Source organism: Lacerta agilis, chromosome 1, assembly GCF_009819535.1.
Source record: "Lacerta agilis isolate rLacAgi1 chromosome 1, rLacAgi1.pri, whole genome shotgun sequence".
In the NCBI taxonomy this organism is placed as follows: Eukaryota; Metazoa; Chordata; class Lepidosauria; order Squamata; family Lacertidae; genus Lacerta; species Lacerta agilis.
The window spans coordinates 75,999,061-76,018,442 of NC_046312.1; the positions used below are offsets into that span (position 1 = coordinate 75,999,061).

The 19,382-nt window shown below is 42.8% G+C and overlaps 1 protein-coding gene across 1 annotated transcript in view; it reads right to left on the bottom strand.

Annotated features, from left to right (window-relative positions):
* Positions 1–12,356, bottom strand: part of CHKA (choline kinase alpha) — a 29,931-nt gene extending 17,575 nt beyond the window's left edge. The window contains exons 1-2 of the mRNA XM_033156065.1: positions 11,902–12,356; positions 1,925–2,036 (exon numbers count right to left, since the gene is read on the bottom strand). Coding sequence (XP_033011956.1) covers positions 1,925–2,036; positions 11,902–12,263 — 474 coding nt within the window. The 5' untranslated portion in view covers positions 12,264–12,356. The remainder of the gene's footprint in view (positions 1–1,924; positions 2,037–11,901) is intronic.
* Positions 12,357–19,382: the final 7,026 nt, after the last annotated feature.

Genomic DNA, 19,382 nt, shown 5'->3' on the forward strand with positions numbered 1-19,382 from the left:
TACTCAGAGGCACATCACAACTCTTCTCAGACATGCCACAGTGAATCCTATGTCTAAAAGAAATAAACAGACTTGCATTTTTGTGTGTGTAAATTCTGTGGCTAAACACAACCATTGCATAAAGATACGTGGCATGATTCAGTCCACTGCTGGTGCAGTACCTATGTGTGAAGGATTCCCACAGGATCAACAGAGAAGTCTAAGAGGTGCTCCTAGATCCACTTATGTCACATGGTTCAGATAGCTTCTGCGACACAAAGTGTTTTTCATCTACTTAAGACTGTTATGGCAGCTGCAGTCTCATTCTAGACAGGAATAGCATAGCCATACCCCGGTAACCTCTAGGATTAGCTTGAAAAACTAATATGACTTGGAAAACTCCAACCCACCGACATCCTGTGATGTCAGGTGTACAGCGGATACAGCCACAGCTGCGAAACAACAATCAGGAGTGTTATAGTACACTCCTAACTGCTCCTCTTCAAGCAAGGCCTACATTCAGCACCTTTTAAATTTGGCGCAAAGTAAAAGCTCTGTGGGATTGATTCCACTTGGGAGCTCCTAACTGTATTCAATTCCTGCCCCAAGCTGGACTTTTTTTGGTGCCAAACAGAAGACCTTTTTTCCCTTTTTTGCAACTGGAGCATTAATGTTCCTTTACAGTCCAGCCAGGGCTAGAAAGGAAGAATCAGAAGCACACTTTGATTAGACTCCCAATTATTCTCACTGACAAGTGGGATAGATCTTATTTGCCATCCCTGAGCTATTGTAATGAACTGTATGTGTGCCTGCCTTTGAAGATTGCTTGGAATCTGCAACTGGCTCAAAATATTCCTATTAACTAGGATCTATCCTCACAGGTAATTAAAGAATACTGGTTTCTAGTCCATTTCAAAGTACAATTCAAAGTGTTGATGCCTACCTTTAAAGGCTTACATAGCTTGAAACTTGGGTACCAGAAGTAAGGCCCACCTCCATGTCAGCATGTCCATTTATGGAGGTCATCTTTGGAGGTACTCCTCCAGGCATCCATATCATCAGAAACAAGCGGATGGCAACTAAAGAAACTGCCTACTTGGTGTTGCATGTGGAATTCCCTTTCCAGGGAGGCTTGTCTGATACATACATTGTTATTTTTTTCAGCACCAAGCACAGACATGTATTCTCCCATGTTTTAAGTTCAATTGCTTTTAGTTGAAGCTATGCATATCACAATTCTGGGTTTTGTATTCTTATCCTGTCATTTATATATTGTAAAGGAAATCATGCTGGAAATGTGGCTGAAGCATAACGTAAAACCCTGACGTAAATAAATACCGTAGGAGCACTATTGAATCTACAGGAATCCTTTGTCCATAGGTACGGCACCAGTGAACTGATCATGGCCTCCATTTTCAATTTCCATCTGCATGCATCCAGAGCAATGCACTTGGAAGCAACAAAATGGGAAAGGGGAAAATGAAGTGCTTCTACCAAATGCTGTTAGATTACTGACAGTAAAAGCTTGGTACATGTTTCCTGGAAGGAATTTTGGGGAAAGACTTTAAGCTGCTATATGCTTGTAATTAATGATTCAACGCAACTCTAGACAGTTATCAGATTTACCATGAATGTTGTTTTTCAGTTTAAGTCTGCAAAGCACAAAGAGGGTAGTAAGTGACCATTTTTCTGAATAGTAAAACTCCAGGAAACGTCCGCATGCATACTGACAAGACAGTGCATCACACTAACTAAAAAAAAAACTATACATCTGAGATTGGCATAGAAAGCAATTTCTAGGCAATAAGGAAAGAACAAATCTAAACTGAAGAGCTCTCAAATCACAGCGTATGCATGTGCAATAAAATCTAATTTTAATATTTTCAAACCTATTCTAATACAAGATGTTTAAACATCATCCCACTCCCCCACACCAAATACTCACCATTTGTAGAATGGCACCATATAAGCGAAGAAGAACTGTGCGTGGTTCATCTGCAACAGTCTCCATGGTATCAGGTAATGAGCACTGGAACAGCATGTTGCTGAGGCCTCCCCTAAGAAGGAAAATATTATGAGTTACACATCATATGAACACTTGCACTTCTCACATGAAAGCAGTTCAGATTCCAATATCCTGGATTAGACAACTGGACATGAAAGAGTTATTCTACACAGCCCAACTTTCTATTTTTTCAGCATTGACTATATTATGACTACATTTATATTCCACCTTTCCTCCGTGCTTCTCCCACTCCCCATTTTATCTACACAACAACCCTCTGAGGTAGGGTTGCTTCATGGCAGAGTACAGATTTAAACCCTGGTCTTCCAGGTTCTACTCCTAATGCTAACTTTATTAATACATAGCTTGAATTTCATTCCCAAATCTGTATTTAAATGTAAGTTAGAAGAATTGGGAAGAATTTTATGTTTAATAGTACTTTGCATTTATGTCTCCAAAGCCACTGTTTAAGGTAGAACAGCTAATAAATAATTTTGGACAATGGGAAGGACCATAATATGTGACTAGAGGCAAAGCATGTTTGTTAGATTATTTATAACAATGAACATGAATACTTAACATAGAACAGGCATGTCCAACAGGTAAATCGTGATCTACTGGTACATCACTGGTAGATCATTGGTTCACCCCAAAGAAGCTGAACAACTGTGGCTCCCCTAAAAAAGCTCAACATTTTACCTCCTCCCTGAAGAAACTCAACAACTTTGACCCCCCCCCCAAATGGGCCTTCCTCCTTCCTAATAAAAGCTCAACAACTTTGACCTGAACCTGACCTGAACTGCCAGTTTTAAACTCTGTAAAGTAGATCACAGTCTCTTGGGAGATCAGTTTGAACCAATTCTCTACAATGATAATATGCTACCACATATAAGAGTGCTGAGCTTATAAAGCCTATTCTCATATATCCTGCAGTTCTAAGACATTCACTCAGGGCACTATACATTGAGTTATCTGATTTTATCACAACACCACCATGAGGTATACAGTACTGAGGTATGGTGAATGGGCTGGCCACAATTAGTCCTTCTCAGTTAAGTTAAGCAGTCTGCATTTTTTCCTATAATGATGATTGATATTCACATCAGCTTTGAGGGAACATCAATTTTATCTGCTTCCTTAAAACAGTTATTGGGTTGGGCTAGGCTCCTACCTTAGTAACTGGTTTTGGAAAGATGAGAAGGGGTGCAAGGCATTAGTGATGCATTGCCTCTCTCCTCACAACCCCCACATTCTGAAATGAGTTTTTGGACTGGTGAAGTCATCTGGGTGTTGGGCCCTGTTCAGTCCAGGATGTATTCTACTCTGAGAACAGCTGGAGGTGAAGAAAAGCTGGGATGACTACTACCTCTTGGAACAAAGTGGCATAACACATTCTTCCACACAGTGCAAATGTGGTGTGCAGCAGCATTTGAGGTCCTAGCAACAAGGTGCTGAAGGAGAAGTTGCAAGCAGCTTGAATGTGGTGCAGAGAATGCAAGATAAACTACCTCCCCCCTCATTAAAAGCCTCTAGCGTGCTCTTAAAATTTCACAGATCATCATCTAGGAGAGCAATAAAACATATCCTTATTGAGAACTAATTCTATGTTTTAAGTTCAGAAAGCTAGCCTAATCCATCCAGCTATTGTAAAACCAGACATTTACAGCAGGAGTATGAAAAGTGATAAGTGCTGTGCTATGGTGCAACTTGATGGACATTTCTGAAAGCTCAGAATATAGAATACAGGTATAGACGGCTGGGGTGTGATATGACCGATGAGTGCAGTACTGTAATGGAGTTAATTTGGTACTTTAAGATATTCTGCCATTGGTTCAGCTTAACCCTTTAGTCTTTATTCCTAACTGAAAATCTACATAAGGGCAATACCAAGGGCAAAGTCACAAAATGGCTGCTACCAGAGGTATGGCCTAATACAAAATGACTACAATCTCCAAAAGAGCAGAAAAAGGAGACACACAGGAACAAAACTTGTTCCAATTAGGAAAAATCCATTCAAAAAATTTTGGTAAACAAAAAATGTTAGAAAAACATCCTTTCCCACACAATTTTAAGTTTTGGTTGTTATGCTGCCTGTTGCTGGTGTGGTGCTATACATTAGAGCTAGAAAATAAAATATAACTGAATCCAGAAATAATTTTCAATTGCTACAGCCAGCCATACAGAGGCATAGTTAGAAATAAAAAGCATTATCTTTATTGACTTAAAAAAGAAATACAAGGAAAATACATAGAAAATGAATTAAATAAATCACCAGAGTAGTAGTTGAGCAATACTGGCCCAGACTAGTTTAACATTTGAGGCTGAGTATCACCTACAGGCTTCTCAAATATTTATAAATTTTGTACGATGAGACGATAATGCTCCCCACTTCCCAAACAATTTGAGAACAATCCCAGGCAAAGGAAAAGGTGATGAAGATAATGTTTCTAACATGGGTCCACCCCCCACCCCCCAACAGCAACATGGGAACAACCAGGGAAATTTTTATAATCATTATGGGTTGTAATAAACTTTTACTCAGAGTAGACTAATTGAAATTAATGACCATAACTAATTTAGGTCATTACTGCAACTCACATCTTTTTTAGTCTCTGAAGGAGCTGCTTGCTCCATGTAGCTGATAGGCAGCAAAACAAAATAAACAGAGCAGCAAATGGGTGGACTCAAGGACTAGAAAATAAGACAGAAGCAGGAAAGGTGCACCAAAGTGTAGGGGAAAATAGTAATTCTTTAGGACCCCAGGGACTCCTACTGCCTTGTGTCCAAGCAACTCACTGATTGGCGGGCTCATTTCACAGAAATTGCTTAGAATGATAGCTGCACACTTTGCTTCATTACTTCCTTTCTAGGAGGGCTAGAGACTTACTTTTTTAAAAGAAAACTTGCATGGACACTATTGTGGGTGCCTCCAACATGCACTGATTTTTTAATTTGTTCATTTCATGTACATATAAGCCCACCTTTCTCCCAAAGTGGGTGGCACCATATAAATAAGTGATGTCTCTTGAAGTGATGTCTCTTCAACCCGCCAGCCCCTCCTGAGTGAAACCCCTAAGACACAAACTAACACCCCGCAGGACAGTTTGGACTCTTCCCTGGGTTCACCTCTTCACGAGCAGTTTATAACCCGCTGGACCCAAAAATTGACGACTGACTTATAGCAACAAAACTAGTCTTCATTTTCTTTTTAGAGCATAACGGTTTCAGAGAATCAAATGTTAAACGTAGTTTCATAACGGCATAAAAGGTTTTCTATTCAGTATAACATACTAAACCTACACCATAGCCTAACCTACCCACCACTATCCTGGTCTCTAACCTTCTCTCCCTCAGTCGCCACTCACTCCCTCTTTCTCCCTCCTGACCAACTGGCGTTCCCTCCTTTTAAAGGGTGAAAAGTCCCGCCTCCTGCGAGCGAGCTGCCAGTCACATAGAGTGTATGTTAACGCCTAACACACTGGGGCTCCTGACCATACCCTGCCTAAGGGCAGATCCTTACAGCTGCCAACACATCTTATTTGTTGGGGGAGGGCAAACCTTCAGCAAGAATGTGCCTATGCAAAGCATCTGCTGCCTTATTCGTTTTAATAAAGCACCAGCTGAATACCAAGGAACCTTGCTGTTGCTTGTGCTGCTGAAGCAGTAGAAGCTCTAAATCTGAAAGCAAGCCCTGTTGTGCACTTCCATCCAGAAAGAAAACCACACCATCATAACTGGTTTATGAAGCTAAATAAAGAAATATGTATGAAGCTAAATGAACAAACATTTAAAATAGGCAGAATTTGCTAGTTTGGATTCTTTTTCCTAGAGGCAGAATAGTCCAATTTAATAATTAAACCACAAAAAGCTACTCTCGATCTGTGTCCAGAGCATCAAATTGCACAAAGATACCACAACAGAAAGGAGTACCAGGAACTACTCTCTGCCAGTTAGCCCATCTTTCTACTACCCTATGACTATCTTTGGTGTTACCGGTATTCTCCACTCCTAATCTTTTACAAGAAACCCAATATTGAAGTGCAGCTGGGGCACTTTATTTTCAATTGCAAAGAAAAGCCCTTGATTTGCAATGACCTATCACTAAGAGCCTTAAGACTACACGGAGAATACTCAAGCTATACACCAGAAAAAGATGACAAAGCAGCAAATCTCAGTAAAAACTTTCAAGCAGCACTTTAAGGATGAACTGCATGCTATACTGTATTGACAAACCTCTTTCTGCGAGAGAAAAGCAGCTTTAGCAGGGGAAGGTTCGGACCAGAAAACAGGCGTGTCCACCCACTCTTTCAACAGTTTTCTACTCAACTTCTTTCCCCAGAGTTCCAAAAATGTGTTTACCCTAACAAACCCTCCACAACATATTTCTTTATTCTTCAGGTACAAATGAAAGTTTACAGTAGCAGAAAAACAATGCTTTAGCACCTCTTAAACAAAACCTTATAGAAGAAACCTAAATTTGTTTTTAGTCATGCCCGCATTTTAAACATTTGGAGGATGTGAAGGGTCTTCAGTGTGGCACTTGCACCTGTGTATGCACCCACAGAAGCCTTCCCTGGCACTCACAAGATCCTCCTCCCGCAACTGCTAAAATTAGGGTTGAAAGAAGGATCTATTGTTAGGTTGTGGTGTGTGATGGGTACCCACAACTGCTTCTCTGGTTTTCAAATGTGACTAATGGCCCCATATAGTTTAGAACCCCCAAGACTTGAGTACTCCAGAACAGCCTTCAACAACCTGTTGTCCTCCCGATGTTTTCAACTACAACTCCCATCAACCATTAGCAAAGGCTGCTCCAGAAGTGAAGGGTTTCCCCCCCACTCTGGTATAAGGCTCCACACAAAGGTAAGTAAAGGTAAAGGGACCCCTGACCATTAGGTCCAGTCGCAGATGACTCTGGGGTTGCGGCGCTCATCTCATTTTACTGGCGGAGGGAGCTGGCGTTTGTCCACAGCCAGTTTTTCCGTGTCATGTGGCCAGCATGACTAAGCCACTTCTGGCGAAACCAGAGCAGCCCACAGAAACGTCGTTTACCTTCCCACCGGAGCAGTACCTATTTATCTACTTGCACTTTCCCCCCCTCAAGTACTTTTTTATTGAGTTTTTATCATTCACACACACACACTTAATATAGAAATCACATATTGTTCCATAACTTGACTGCCAATTTTCCTTCTTTCTTCTTTAAATAAAACTTTTATTTTTCGGATTGTCCTTCTTATTTCACTCCCTTTCACATTCATTTTCCGTACTTTCACAATTTAGTGTGATACTCTTTTCTAAATATACAGTTTCTTTCTTACTCACATTTCAACTTCCTTATGATCCCCACTTTATTTAATTTTACTTCATACTACAAGGTCTATCTCATTAATTCAGTATTCAACAAATCTTTTCAATATAATCCAAAAAATTTCCCCATTCTTTTTCAAAAGTTTCATTGCCCAATTGTCTAATTTCCCCCGTTAACCTAGCAATTTCCACATACTCCGTTATTTTTTGCTGCCATTGCTCCACTGTTGGGATTTGTTGTTGCTTTCAAAATTGTGCCAACAGCAATCTCGCCCCCGTTGTTACATATAAGAATAGTTTTTGGTCGGATTTCTTGACATCCTCCCCTACCATTCCTAACAAAAATGCCTCAGGCTTTTTCTTAAAGCGTATACTTTAAGATTTTCTTTAGTTCGTTATAGATGTTTTCCCAAAAGATCTTAACTTTGTCACATATCCACCATGTGCGAAAGAAGCTGCCTTTTACACCACATTTCCAGCAGTTTCTATTACCTGTTCAGTACATTCCTGTTAGTTTAACTGGAGTGAGGTGCCATCTATACATCATTTTGTATATGTTCTCCTTTAACGTTATACAGGCTGTAAATTTTATTCCGGTGTTCCATAATTTCAGCCACTTTTTGTAACCTATGTCCATTGCCCATTTTATCATTACACTTTTAATCTCCTCATCTTTGGTGTTCCATTCAAGTAGGTATTCATAAATTTTTGACAGTGTTTTCTTATTGTTTTGTAACAATACTTTATTATTGATCTCTCATAATCAAATCCTTTCTTTTGTCTTTTGCAAATATACTGTTCAACTGATGGTATTCAATCCAGGCTGATACTGTATCTTTTATTTCTTCATACGGCCTGATTTTAAATATGTTATTTTCTTCTACAAGGAGATCTCTGTAAGTTATCCATTGATTTTTCATATTTTGTTTTTTCACCGTTTGTACTTCCTGAGGTTTTTCTTTTGAGCCAGTCTTTGTATCTATTCCATACCTCGTATAGTGGTCTTCTAACAGTATGGTTTAAAAACCCTCTATGCACTGCAACTATATTGTACCAGAGGTAGGCATGCCACCCAAATCTGGTTTCTACTCCCTCCAGATCTAGTATGTCTGTATTTTTCAATCTTATCCATTCACCAATCCAGTCTATACATGCCGCTTCGTAGTAAATTTTAAAGTCTGGCAGGGAGAAGCCTCCCCTTTCTATTTTATCTGTCAGTAACTTATATTTTATTCGAGACTTCTTCCCCTGCCATATGAACCTTGAAATTATTCGCTGCCATTCTGTAAAGTATCTTTGGCCTGTTATGATGGGGATGTTCTGAAATAGAAAAAGTATTTTGGGCAAAATGTTCATTTTAATGGCTGCTATTCTTCCCCAAAGGGACAGTTTACGTTTATTCCAAGTCTCAGAGGTTTTCTCTACTTGCACTTTTTGGTGTGGTTTCAAACTGCTAGGTTGGCAGGAGCTGGGACTGAGCAACGGGAGCTCACTCCATCTCGGGGATTCGAACAGCCGACCTTCTGATCGGCAAGCCCAAGAGGCTCAGTGGTTTAGGAAGAAGCTATTCCCAGGTGTTTTGGGGGGTGAGTGGGTTTTTGTTTTTTGCAAGAGTGAAGTCTTTATTGCAAGGTATGTGAGATGGAAGAGATACTGAAGGGGGGAAACCGTGTGTGTCTATTCTCAGTTGAAGCTTAAGCAGACTTGCTCAGAAACAAAAGCACTGCAGATGCCGAGGATCATGGCTCAACAGATAGGCAGCAGTCCCAGATTCTTTTAAATACAGCTATATCAGTATCTAAAAGAATTGTATTCTATGTATTTATACAGTATATAACCCATAGAAAAGTAAAGATATCCTAGAAGCTGGTTTCTAGTTTTGGTACCACAAGAGGAGCAGTATACACCCATCTTTTTCATCAATGTTTTGATATAACAAGACCACTTCCCAGAGTTAACTAAAATGGGTTATTTAGATAGTTTTAGTATATTTGAAACAAATTTAATCACAATTCTTGATTGTTCCTAAAACATACTCAGGTTGCAATACTATACTGTACACACTTCCCTAGGAGGAAATCACATTAAATTCAATTCGACTTACTTCTAAGTAGGCATGTATTGGATTGTACACTAAAGTCATGTGTATACAAAATAGGGATTCAGATGAGTTTTATAAATGGCAGCTCCAAGAATAGATACAATGCAATTAACATTCAACAGCAGGAACTGCATGCTAAAAGTTGCAAACAGTTGTGTGTTTAAGAAAGTGTCTATTTTAAATAAACTATAGAGATATTAAAGCTACGTTCCTAAGCATACTTAAAAGGAAATTTAAGTTGCACTAAGTTCAGCAGTATTCCATATTTCTAAGTCAGCATATTTAGAATTGCACTGTAATAATGTTCAACACTGTATTATATTGTGACCTCTTGGGTTACATTATGACCTCTTTTACACATCAGTGTGATTCTGCCAAATGCCCTTAAAATATACAGTACAAGTAGTCCAGCTACTTGTAAACATTCTGGAACTATGGCTTTTAGAGTTCAGTTTAACTATTAAAATTCTAAACATGTTAAATGGGGAAATGCTATATGTATACTGTACGTATTCCCATGGATTTGTTCTAGTTTTTTAAAATTATTGGTACTTGCCCATGGATTTGGGATAAAGGGCAGGAAATATATTTTAAACAAAATATTTTAAATAATTTTTTTACAAGGCAATAAATCCCTCTCTAACATATCTGGTATGAGTATTAACTGTTAAGCATTCTAGGAAAATTGAAATGATTAGAAAAGGTTTTTGTTTTGCTTTTTTTCTTCAGAGGCAATTATACAAAATCTAAAAAACTTTCCATTTCTGATTACTTACCCAAACTATACCCAAGCCAGTTATCTACTCATTGCTGGCATTGACAGTCAGAGCAAGGCACCTGATACTACAGTAACTTGTTGCCAAAAAATGACTCATACTGCTGAGCAGTCTCATTCAAAAAAAAAAACAAAAAAAAACCACAGGGTAGAATACACATTTCATTGTTCAGAAACCATCTTACAAGTTAAGTTTGACTCACATTTTAAAAATATTGCCTTAAACTTTTCATCACCTCTGAAGCTTTTTTGAATGGTACATTCCCATTTAATGGCTACTAGACAATCAATGAAGTCAACTTAGTTGTGTATTTAAAGAGTTTTTTAATAAATGGATTTTCCTTCTGACTATGGGCTAATGTAAGCAAACAAAAACCTCCAGGAACATCAGCAGCTCAAATCACAGAACACAAGCAATTCTTGTATAGAAATCATTTCAAAATAGTAAACTGAATAAATCAAACTTGTGAAGTGCAACACATTTTTTGGCACAAACATGCATATCTATTTAGCCACACATGTAGTGGAATTTGTTTAATTTCCTAGCTCAGGGTTTCACAAACTTGAGCCTCCACCTGTTTTTGAACTACAATTCCCATCATCCTTGACCACTAGTCCTGCTAGCTAGGGGTGGTGGGATTTGTAGTTCAACAGCAGCTGGAGACTCAAGGTTGGGAAACTCTGTCCTAGATGAAAGTAACTTCTGAGTTCAACAAAACAGCTCAGGGCTTAACACAGACAACAACTTTATCACAGTTGATGACTTGAAAGATGTATGCACACCCTACTCTTGCTTCTGGTCAAAAATCTGTCTCATACTAGACTACAGAGAGATGAAAGATATGCTCCCAAAAGTTAATGGACTTCCACACATTACTTTCTATTCTTATCCCATTTGTGTCAAAGGTTCTGGAGAGTGGATAATGGCACAATTCATTAATTATGGCTAAAGAAGATGAACTGTGGGGTTCTGTTCATTAATTATCCAGTAAACTGGGGGGAGAGGAAACAAACTATGGCTTAAAATGGGCTTGTTAACCATAAGCTGTGCTAACTGTATATGGTTGTATCTCCACAGAAGTGCAAAAGAGAAACAAAAGCAGTCAAGCAACTAGATCACAATATTCCTATACATTTTAAAGCTCGAACCATTGTTAGGATTCTAAACCATGGTTAGTGCAAACAATATCCTAGGAAGGTATCAGGAATGAGTAAATTATTCATCTAATTGAGCTATTTTCAAATGTTCTCAGACAAAAGGCAACACTATTGTTGGCAATATGCAGAAACATCTCTAGATACATATAGGCACCGACAAGTCATTGGCAGCAGTGAAGCTGCCATCTCCTTCTGCCCTTCCATTACACTTGGGAGGTCAGTGGCGTGCCCTTGGTAGAAAACGACAGTACCACCATATGGACAATGGTTTCCCTGTAACATTTCAGTTCATATAGATCCGATATGAAGCCTTAAGGACTCCCCTCCATAACGTCGTTATCAGGAAGATTGTGGGAGACAAAAGGTGCCAGGTCCAACAGCCCCACCCCTTCCCCTCATTTCAGGTTTGAAGGAGCCGCACCGTCATGGAACAAGCCTCTTGGAAACCTGATGCCAGATGTGGTTGCTTCGTGGCGACGAGAACGCACTCTGTACACGCTCAGAGACACACAGCTCTTATGATCCCTTGATGTTCCCACCCCCACCCCACCCCACCCCCTTAATGTGGCTGACCTGATGGGCGTGATGCGCAGCTGATCTTCCCGCAACCCCCGCCACGCCCCCCGCAGGAACTCCCTGCACCAAAAATACGCCTTGCGGCGGGTGCGGGGGTCGGGCTGCTCCTCCACCGGCGGGGAGGGAGGGGTCGGCGGCGTCGGCGGCAAGGCGAGGGCAGGCTGGTGCTGGTGCTGCTGCTGCTGCCCGCGGAGCCCCAGCTCCTTGGCTTCGGCCTCGGCGTGAGAGGAAGGCGGCGGCGGCGGCAGCGACGACGGAGACTGAGTGAGGGCGGGCAAGACCGGGCCCTGGGCACACCCCAGCAGGAGCCCCAGCGGGGAAGGGTCGGCCTCGCCGCCGTTACAGAACTTGGTCTTCATGGCCAACGAGCGAGAGAGCGAGCGAGCTAGGGAGGCAGAAGGAACAACAGCAGCGCCACACGCACACACAGGAAAAGCCCCGCAGACGGTATGCGGCGCGCGGCGCTCGCAAAGGGTTCTTATAGGCGCTCGCACGCGGACCTCGTGCGCGCGTTCACCTCGCGCTCATCAGCTTTGCCCCCTCCCACCCGCTCGCATCCGCACCACCAACCCCCCCCCCTTCCCTCTCTCTCTTCGTCTCTATTGATTGGCTACGTGCCCGAGCCAACCGCAAGGTTGCGGCCGCGCCTCTCCCTGATTGGTCCAGAGGGAAGACGCGGCGCGGGAAGTCCATTGGCTGCCTTCCCCGTTGCTCTGGTTATCCGGCGCTGCCAAGGCTCTCGCGCGTATCCCTGCGATACGCATAGACTAAAATGCAGAGGAGAGAACCTTGGGGTTGGGGGGAGGGGAAGGAGGGAGCAAGGTGGCGGCGGCTGCTCTCCCCGTTTCCTCCCTCCAGCCCCCCTCGGCACGCACAAAAGGAGTGGCGGCTGTGCCCAGGCTCCCTCCCTCTCCCACCCGCCGCCCTCACCCTGCGAGCCCAGCCCGCAGCTCTTTTTCCGCTTATCCATCTTCCAGTGGTTCTCTGCACGTTCCCTCTCTCGCCGCCAGTTGTGTATTCCCCCTCGCACACACCGCACTTCTTTATTTCCACTCCCTTGTTTGTATTGTAGACTCCATTTTCTTTTCTTGATCCATTCAGCCAGCCTCCTCCCTTTCCCCTGGCACGTGGACCAGGGGTGATTTTATTCAGGAATCAGGATCCACATCTCAAACTAAACCTAAATAGAAGTAATCGGAAACGGAGGCAGGTGGGATGGGTATGAAAATGCACTGCATCATTGGAGGAAACTAAATCCTGCTACACAAAAGGGCGCAAGAAGACAGTTCGCGTCCCTCCCCCTTTTCGATGTGGCTTAGGGTATCAACATCTCCGCCGGGGCTGCAAAGACGACGTAATTCTGCCGCATTCCATTCGGTATTTAATCTTTGCGGCATTGTTTGTCGCGAGCTTGGCGGCAGCAAAGTCTCCTTTGAAGGCGACGGCGGTGCCACCGCTCCGAGTGCCAAGTAGTCGGCAGCAGTGCAAAACTGAAGCATTTAATTTTGGACACTTGAGTGCTACGCACTAACAATTTAGGGAAAACGAGGAGGGGGAAGGTTGCCGCTCACTTTAGCATCTGGAAAGTTAACGGCTGAAAAAAGTCCCAAGTGCTGACTCATAGTGTAATGAATTGAACGTAATGTGACATCAGTGGTTAGGGGAAATGGATGGTTTTGTTTATTATCCTAAGCCCTTCTGCAATAAAATAATCCCCTCAGGTTGGGATTCATTTTGATACTCCCTAGAACGGGCACTTTCTCGGCGTGGTGACTTCATAATCATGTGATGCCACATACCAGTGTGTCAGCTTTGCAGGTTGTGAAAGAGCCTCTTTTGTCATAAAGGAATAAGCAAAGAAGCTACATTTCAAACCCACAAATCACAAAAAGCTCTTCAAATCTTCAGTGTGTTGCTTCTGCATTCAGCCTAAAACAATGCCCCTCCCCCTTTTAATTCATCCATGTAAGAGCTAAATGAAAACAAGAATCACCCAAAATCACTATTCCTCAAACCTCCTGTATCTATGTCATCTTGGATGCAATCTTCTTTCCTTGTCCACATAACAAAAGGTTTGTTGTTGCTCAACTAACAGAAGGATGGGCTTCCTGGAGTAATAACTATTATCTATGTTTGCTCAAGAGGTCTGACTAGTTTTGGGGTGGAGGTTCTTTCTTAAAATACTGTACAATATTTTAATCTAGTGTGTCTCAGTAATGGTCTGCTGGGACCAGAATCTGTGCTCTCCTATTTTTTCTTTAAGGCCCAGAAGCTGCTTCACACATTATTTGCTTCCTGCATTATGATTTAAAATGTCAGGATCTGCTGTCATTGGAGGAAGCAGGCTGGGTCAAATGGAGAATCTTTGTGTTACAGAGAATTTATTCACTGATTTTGTTTTGACTATGGCAAACCAACATGGCTACTTGCCAGTATTCAGATAGATAGATATAGATATATATTCAGAGGTTTGTAGAATGATGCCATTATTTCCCAAAAGTATAGCATGGCTCTTTAGTCAAAATAAAAAATTCCTTCGAGTAGCACCTTAGAGACCAACTAAGTTTGTTCTTGGTATGAGCTTTCGTGTGCATGCACACTTCTTCAGATACACTGAAGCAGAAGTCACCAGACCCTTAAATATAGTGAGGGAGTGGGGAGGAGTATTACTCAGAAGGGTGGTGGGAATGGGTGATCAGCTGATAGGTGTGGAAAACCTGTAGACTGCAATTTTTACAGGGTCTTATAGAGAAGGGCAAGGGGTGAGATGGCTAAAGATAGCTTTGTCATGTATAATAAGATAAGAATCCAATGTCTTTGTTCAGAACAGGTTTCTCCATGGTTTTAAGTTTGGTGATTAGTTGCAATTCAGCCACTTCTCTTTCCAGTCTATTTCTGAAATTCCTTTGTATTAAGACAGCTACTTTGAGATCTTTTATAGAATGTCCTGGGAGATTGAAGTGTTCTCCTACTGGTTTCTCTTTCTTGTGATTCCTGATATCAGATTTATGTCCATTTATCCTTTGGCGTAGATAGTGGCGGAGTAAGGCTCCGCAGTACCCGGGGCGGCAAAGGAAACGCCCCAGGGGCGGGGCGTTTCCGGGAGTGCCGCCGCTGCTTCTGCAGCCCCCTTTTAAGCCGAAGAGCCCCCTTTTAAGCTCTGCGGCTCAAAAGAAGGCTGTGGAAGCGGTGGCCCGACGACAGAGTGCGCCTGTGCGAAATGTCGCGCAGGAGCACTCCGTCGTCGGGCCGTGCGCTGCCGCTCCCAGGGTGATGGAGGGAGTGGCAGCGCGTGGGAATGGTGGGAGGGGCTGCCGCTTGTCACCCCCACGCGCCGCCATTCGCTCCGTTGCCCCAGGAGCAGCAGCACCGCACACACCATGCGCTGCTGCTCCCGGGGAGACGGAGCGAGTGGCGGCGTGTGGGGGTGACAAGCGGCAGCCCCTCCCGCCACTCCCCACGCATGGCCGGTCACCCTGGGAGCAGCAGCGCTGCACGGACGGGGTGCTCGCTCGGCCGTGCGCTGCTGCTCCCTGGGCGACTGAGCGAGCGGCAGCGCTTGGTAATGGCGGGAGGGGCTGCCGCTTGTCACCCCCACGCGCCGCCGCTCGCTCCGTCGCCCCGGGAGCAACAGCACACGGCCGAGGGAGCACCCCGTCCGTGCAGCACTGCTGCTTCCAGGGTGACCGGCGTTGCGTGAGGAGTGGCGGGAGGGGCCGTCGCTTGTCACCCCCGCCCACCGCTTGTCACCCCCACCCGCCGCTTCTCGCCCCTGTCACCTGGGGCATACCGCACCCCCTAGCGACGCCCCTGGGCGTAGGGTTTGGCCTGTTTGTCCAATATAGAGAGCTGAAGGGCACTGTTGGCATTTGATTGTATACACAGTTGGAAGATGTGCAATTAAATAGTCCTGAGATGGTATGTTTGATGTTGTTGGAACCAGTAATGGTGTCCGGGTTTATGTGGCAGCAAAGTTGGTATCTGGGTTTATTGCAGGCTCTGATACCAGTGTCCATGTTGAGTCCTGTTGTTGTATTATTGTGGGTGAGGAGTTGTTTTAGATTGGGTGGCTGGCTGTAGGCAATGAAGGGTATTCCTCCCAGAGTTTGAGAAAGAGAACTGTCATTGTCTAGGAGAGGTTGTAGATCTCTGATGATGCATTGTACTGTTTTAACTTGGGAGTTGTATGTGATTACTAGTGGTGTTCTGTTATTTTTAGTGTGGATTTTTAGTGTGGCTCTTTAGTGTGGATTTCAGATAACAGTGCAGGGAGCAAAGGGCTACACCTGCCCCCGGTACAGCAAGTCATGAGATAAAAGGCTTAGATGGCACCAATCCCAGAAAACTAAACTCTGTTTCCTGGCAACACTGACTATGGCTATGGTTATGTAAGAAGTGACTAAAGATATGTTACAGCATATTGGTTTCCATCAACTTCATGGACTTACTGACTTGGAATGAAGCAGTTTTCTTATTGCCTCAGATGTTCTTTGCCAGCTCACTGGAGTATGAAAAAATTAACTTCCTTTTACTATGGATGCTAAATTTACTAGGGTTGTTTTTAAGGTGAAAGGTCAAAATGTACAAACCACAATGGAACTGCTGATACATGCTAGAAATGTTCCATAGGTGAACACTGTTCATTTTCTTTTTTCTCTCTTTCAGATTCAGAAGCGTTGCTGGATTCTGGTAGTGCTGGAAGAATTTTGGTTGGTTGAAAACACACCCAGCTTCCCAGCCAAAAAGGCTTCCAAGGTGGCTTACAATGACAGTTGAGATTACATCTTCAAACAAAGACATAATAATATAAGAAAGAGCACAGCAAGCACAGAGCAGAGACATCAAACCAACAGACACAGCAGAAAGGAAAGGACTGTGTCCCTATACAGTGGTACCTCTGGTTAAGAACTTAATTCGTTCTGGAGGTCCGTTCTTAACCTGAAACTGTTCTTAACCTGAGGTACCACTTTAGCTAATGGGGCCTCCCGCTGCCACCGCACGATTTCTGTTCTCATCCTGAAGCAAAGTTCTTAACCCGAGGTACTATTTCTGGGTTAGCGGAGTCTATAACCTGAAGTGTCTGTAACCTGAAGCGTCTGTAACCCAAGGTACCACTGTATACCCACCAATTTCAATACCGTTCAAAGGCCCCAAATATCACTTACATAAAGCATGACTCCATGCAGTCAGCTTGCTTTTAATGCAAATAGTGGGTTTTCTTTGAGCAGAATTCAAGTGCAAGGAAAAGGTGGGGGGCAGGGGAACCCATCTCCAGCATAATGGAACTTTGTTCAGTAGTGAAACACTCAGTGAATACAAAATAAAAAAATTCCTTCCAGTAGCACCTTAGAGACCAACTAAGTTTGTTCTTGGTATGAGCTTTCGTGTGCATGCACACTTCGAAAGCTCATACCAAGAACAAACTTAGTTGGTCTCTAAGGTGCTACTGGAAGGTATTTTTTTTATTTTTTATTTTGTTTTGACTATGGCAGACCAACACGGCTACCTACCTGTAACTCAGTGAATAGTGTGAATGCCTAGCACAAAAAGCTGTTTTATGATGACTCAGACCATTGGTCCATTAAGCTCAGTGGTGTCTGTACTAACTGGTAGCAAGGGTTTCAAAAGGGGACATTCCCAGCCCTGTCTGAGGATGCTGGGGACTGAAATGGAGATCTTCTGCACTCAAAGCGGATGCTCCAGTCCTTTTTGCTTCTCTCTATTCCCAGGCTTCCCTCAGCTTCCTGCTGCAGCATGCTACGTTCTCTGTAGAATGTGAGAATGGTCCCCCCCCCCACACACACACATACACCGCCTTTCATAGCCTGAAGCTGAACTGTGAGATAGCATACGGCTGCCACTCACATCTCCCTCATAACACCTAAGGAAAGATGATATGCGGTTTTTTGATGTTGCACTGCTCAGTATTTCCCCTGCTCCCAGAAGTAGTGGTCAGTGAAGTGTGCTAGTGATGTGCTGGGCATGAGGAAGTCACAATATGCATCTTCCTTCATTAGACATCCCTGGGAAGACCTCTCCCATGGTGGCTAGTTTGAGCCTACTCTTTCAAGGAATAGTTTAGAAAATAAAAAAGTGTTATTCATTACTTTCTATGTTTGGCACACAAAAAGACAGGTAATATATTCCATCACGGCAGGCATAAAATATTTCGCTGGTAGGGGTGTATACCTGTGGCTTACTTTTTGATGGGTCTGTACTACACTGAAAAATGGCAGCTAGGGCAAAAGGTGCTCTGAAAGGTTTCTAAAAGTGCAATTAATATAATTCATTGACAGTCCCATTAATGACTGAATATTACAGCTCTCCCAATTCCTAGCTGAAATTTAATGGATCGTTATGTTTTGCTGGGTAAAACATCTGGTTGATTTGATATGTGTTCCCTCTGTTTTTCTTTATTCCTTGCCAAAGTGAAAGCTCCTGAACCTTGAAGAAAACACAAGAAAGAGAAATGTCAAACACAGCAGGCATTTTATTCCTTGGTAACAGCAAGCGGCAGACAGACTATTGCTTGTTCTTGTCAACAGGTAAGCCCTAGTGCAAAGAAACTTGAATTGCTCCAAGATTGGGACTTGCTGTTTATACTCAAATTTTGCTATTGCAGCATTGCATCAGATGTAAGGGGTTCTCCAATTTTGGTTGTTTGTTTCATAAAATTTATACATTGTGTGATTTTTAAAAACCTCAGAGCAGCCTACAATAAGATAAAACAAGAAAATCAAGGAAAAAATTACAACCACTATGGAAAACGGGCTGCTGGAATAGATAACCCAATATGGTGCCATCCAGATGCTGTGGAGTACAACTACCGTCAGCTCCAGCCCACATTGACTGTGCCCAGGTATAATAGGAGTTGTGGTTCACGTGTGAAGAGACCACATTGGCTAGTCCTTAGGTAGGCCTTTTGTTTGATCCAGAAGAGCTCTTAAGTTCTTATGTTGACCAAGAAGTACATCACTGCATAACTGAGGTGGATATAGTTAGTCTCCAGTTCCAAATCCTGTGAACATACCAGCAAATTCAGACGGCACAATCAAAGTGGATTTAGCCCTCATGCACAACAAACCCACTTCCAAAAATGTTTTGGATTTTTTGCGGTAATGAAAGGGTCAGGAAAACGCACTGGAAAGTGTGGTGATAAGAGTTGTTTGACATGACAGTGCATAACTGCCAAACAAATCAGAATGAATGCTCAGTAACTAGCGGGTGCTGCATACCTCCCCCTGCAAACTTTGTGCAAGCAAGCCAGGATAAATTTTCAATAAACAGGTTATTCGGAAGTGACCTTGGTGACCTTTCTTTAAAAAAAAAAAACAAGTTTGTATTGGTTTTTAAATAGATACAAAAACAAGAAGCGTTAAACATTTACCCAGCAGTACATCTAATGGTGTCTGTTCTGTTCTCTGACTTTAAACATAATCTCACACATTCAATAGTCAAAACACATTAACTAATGTAAT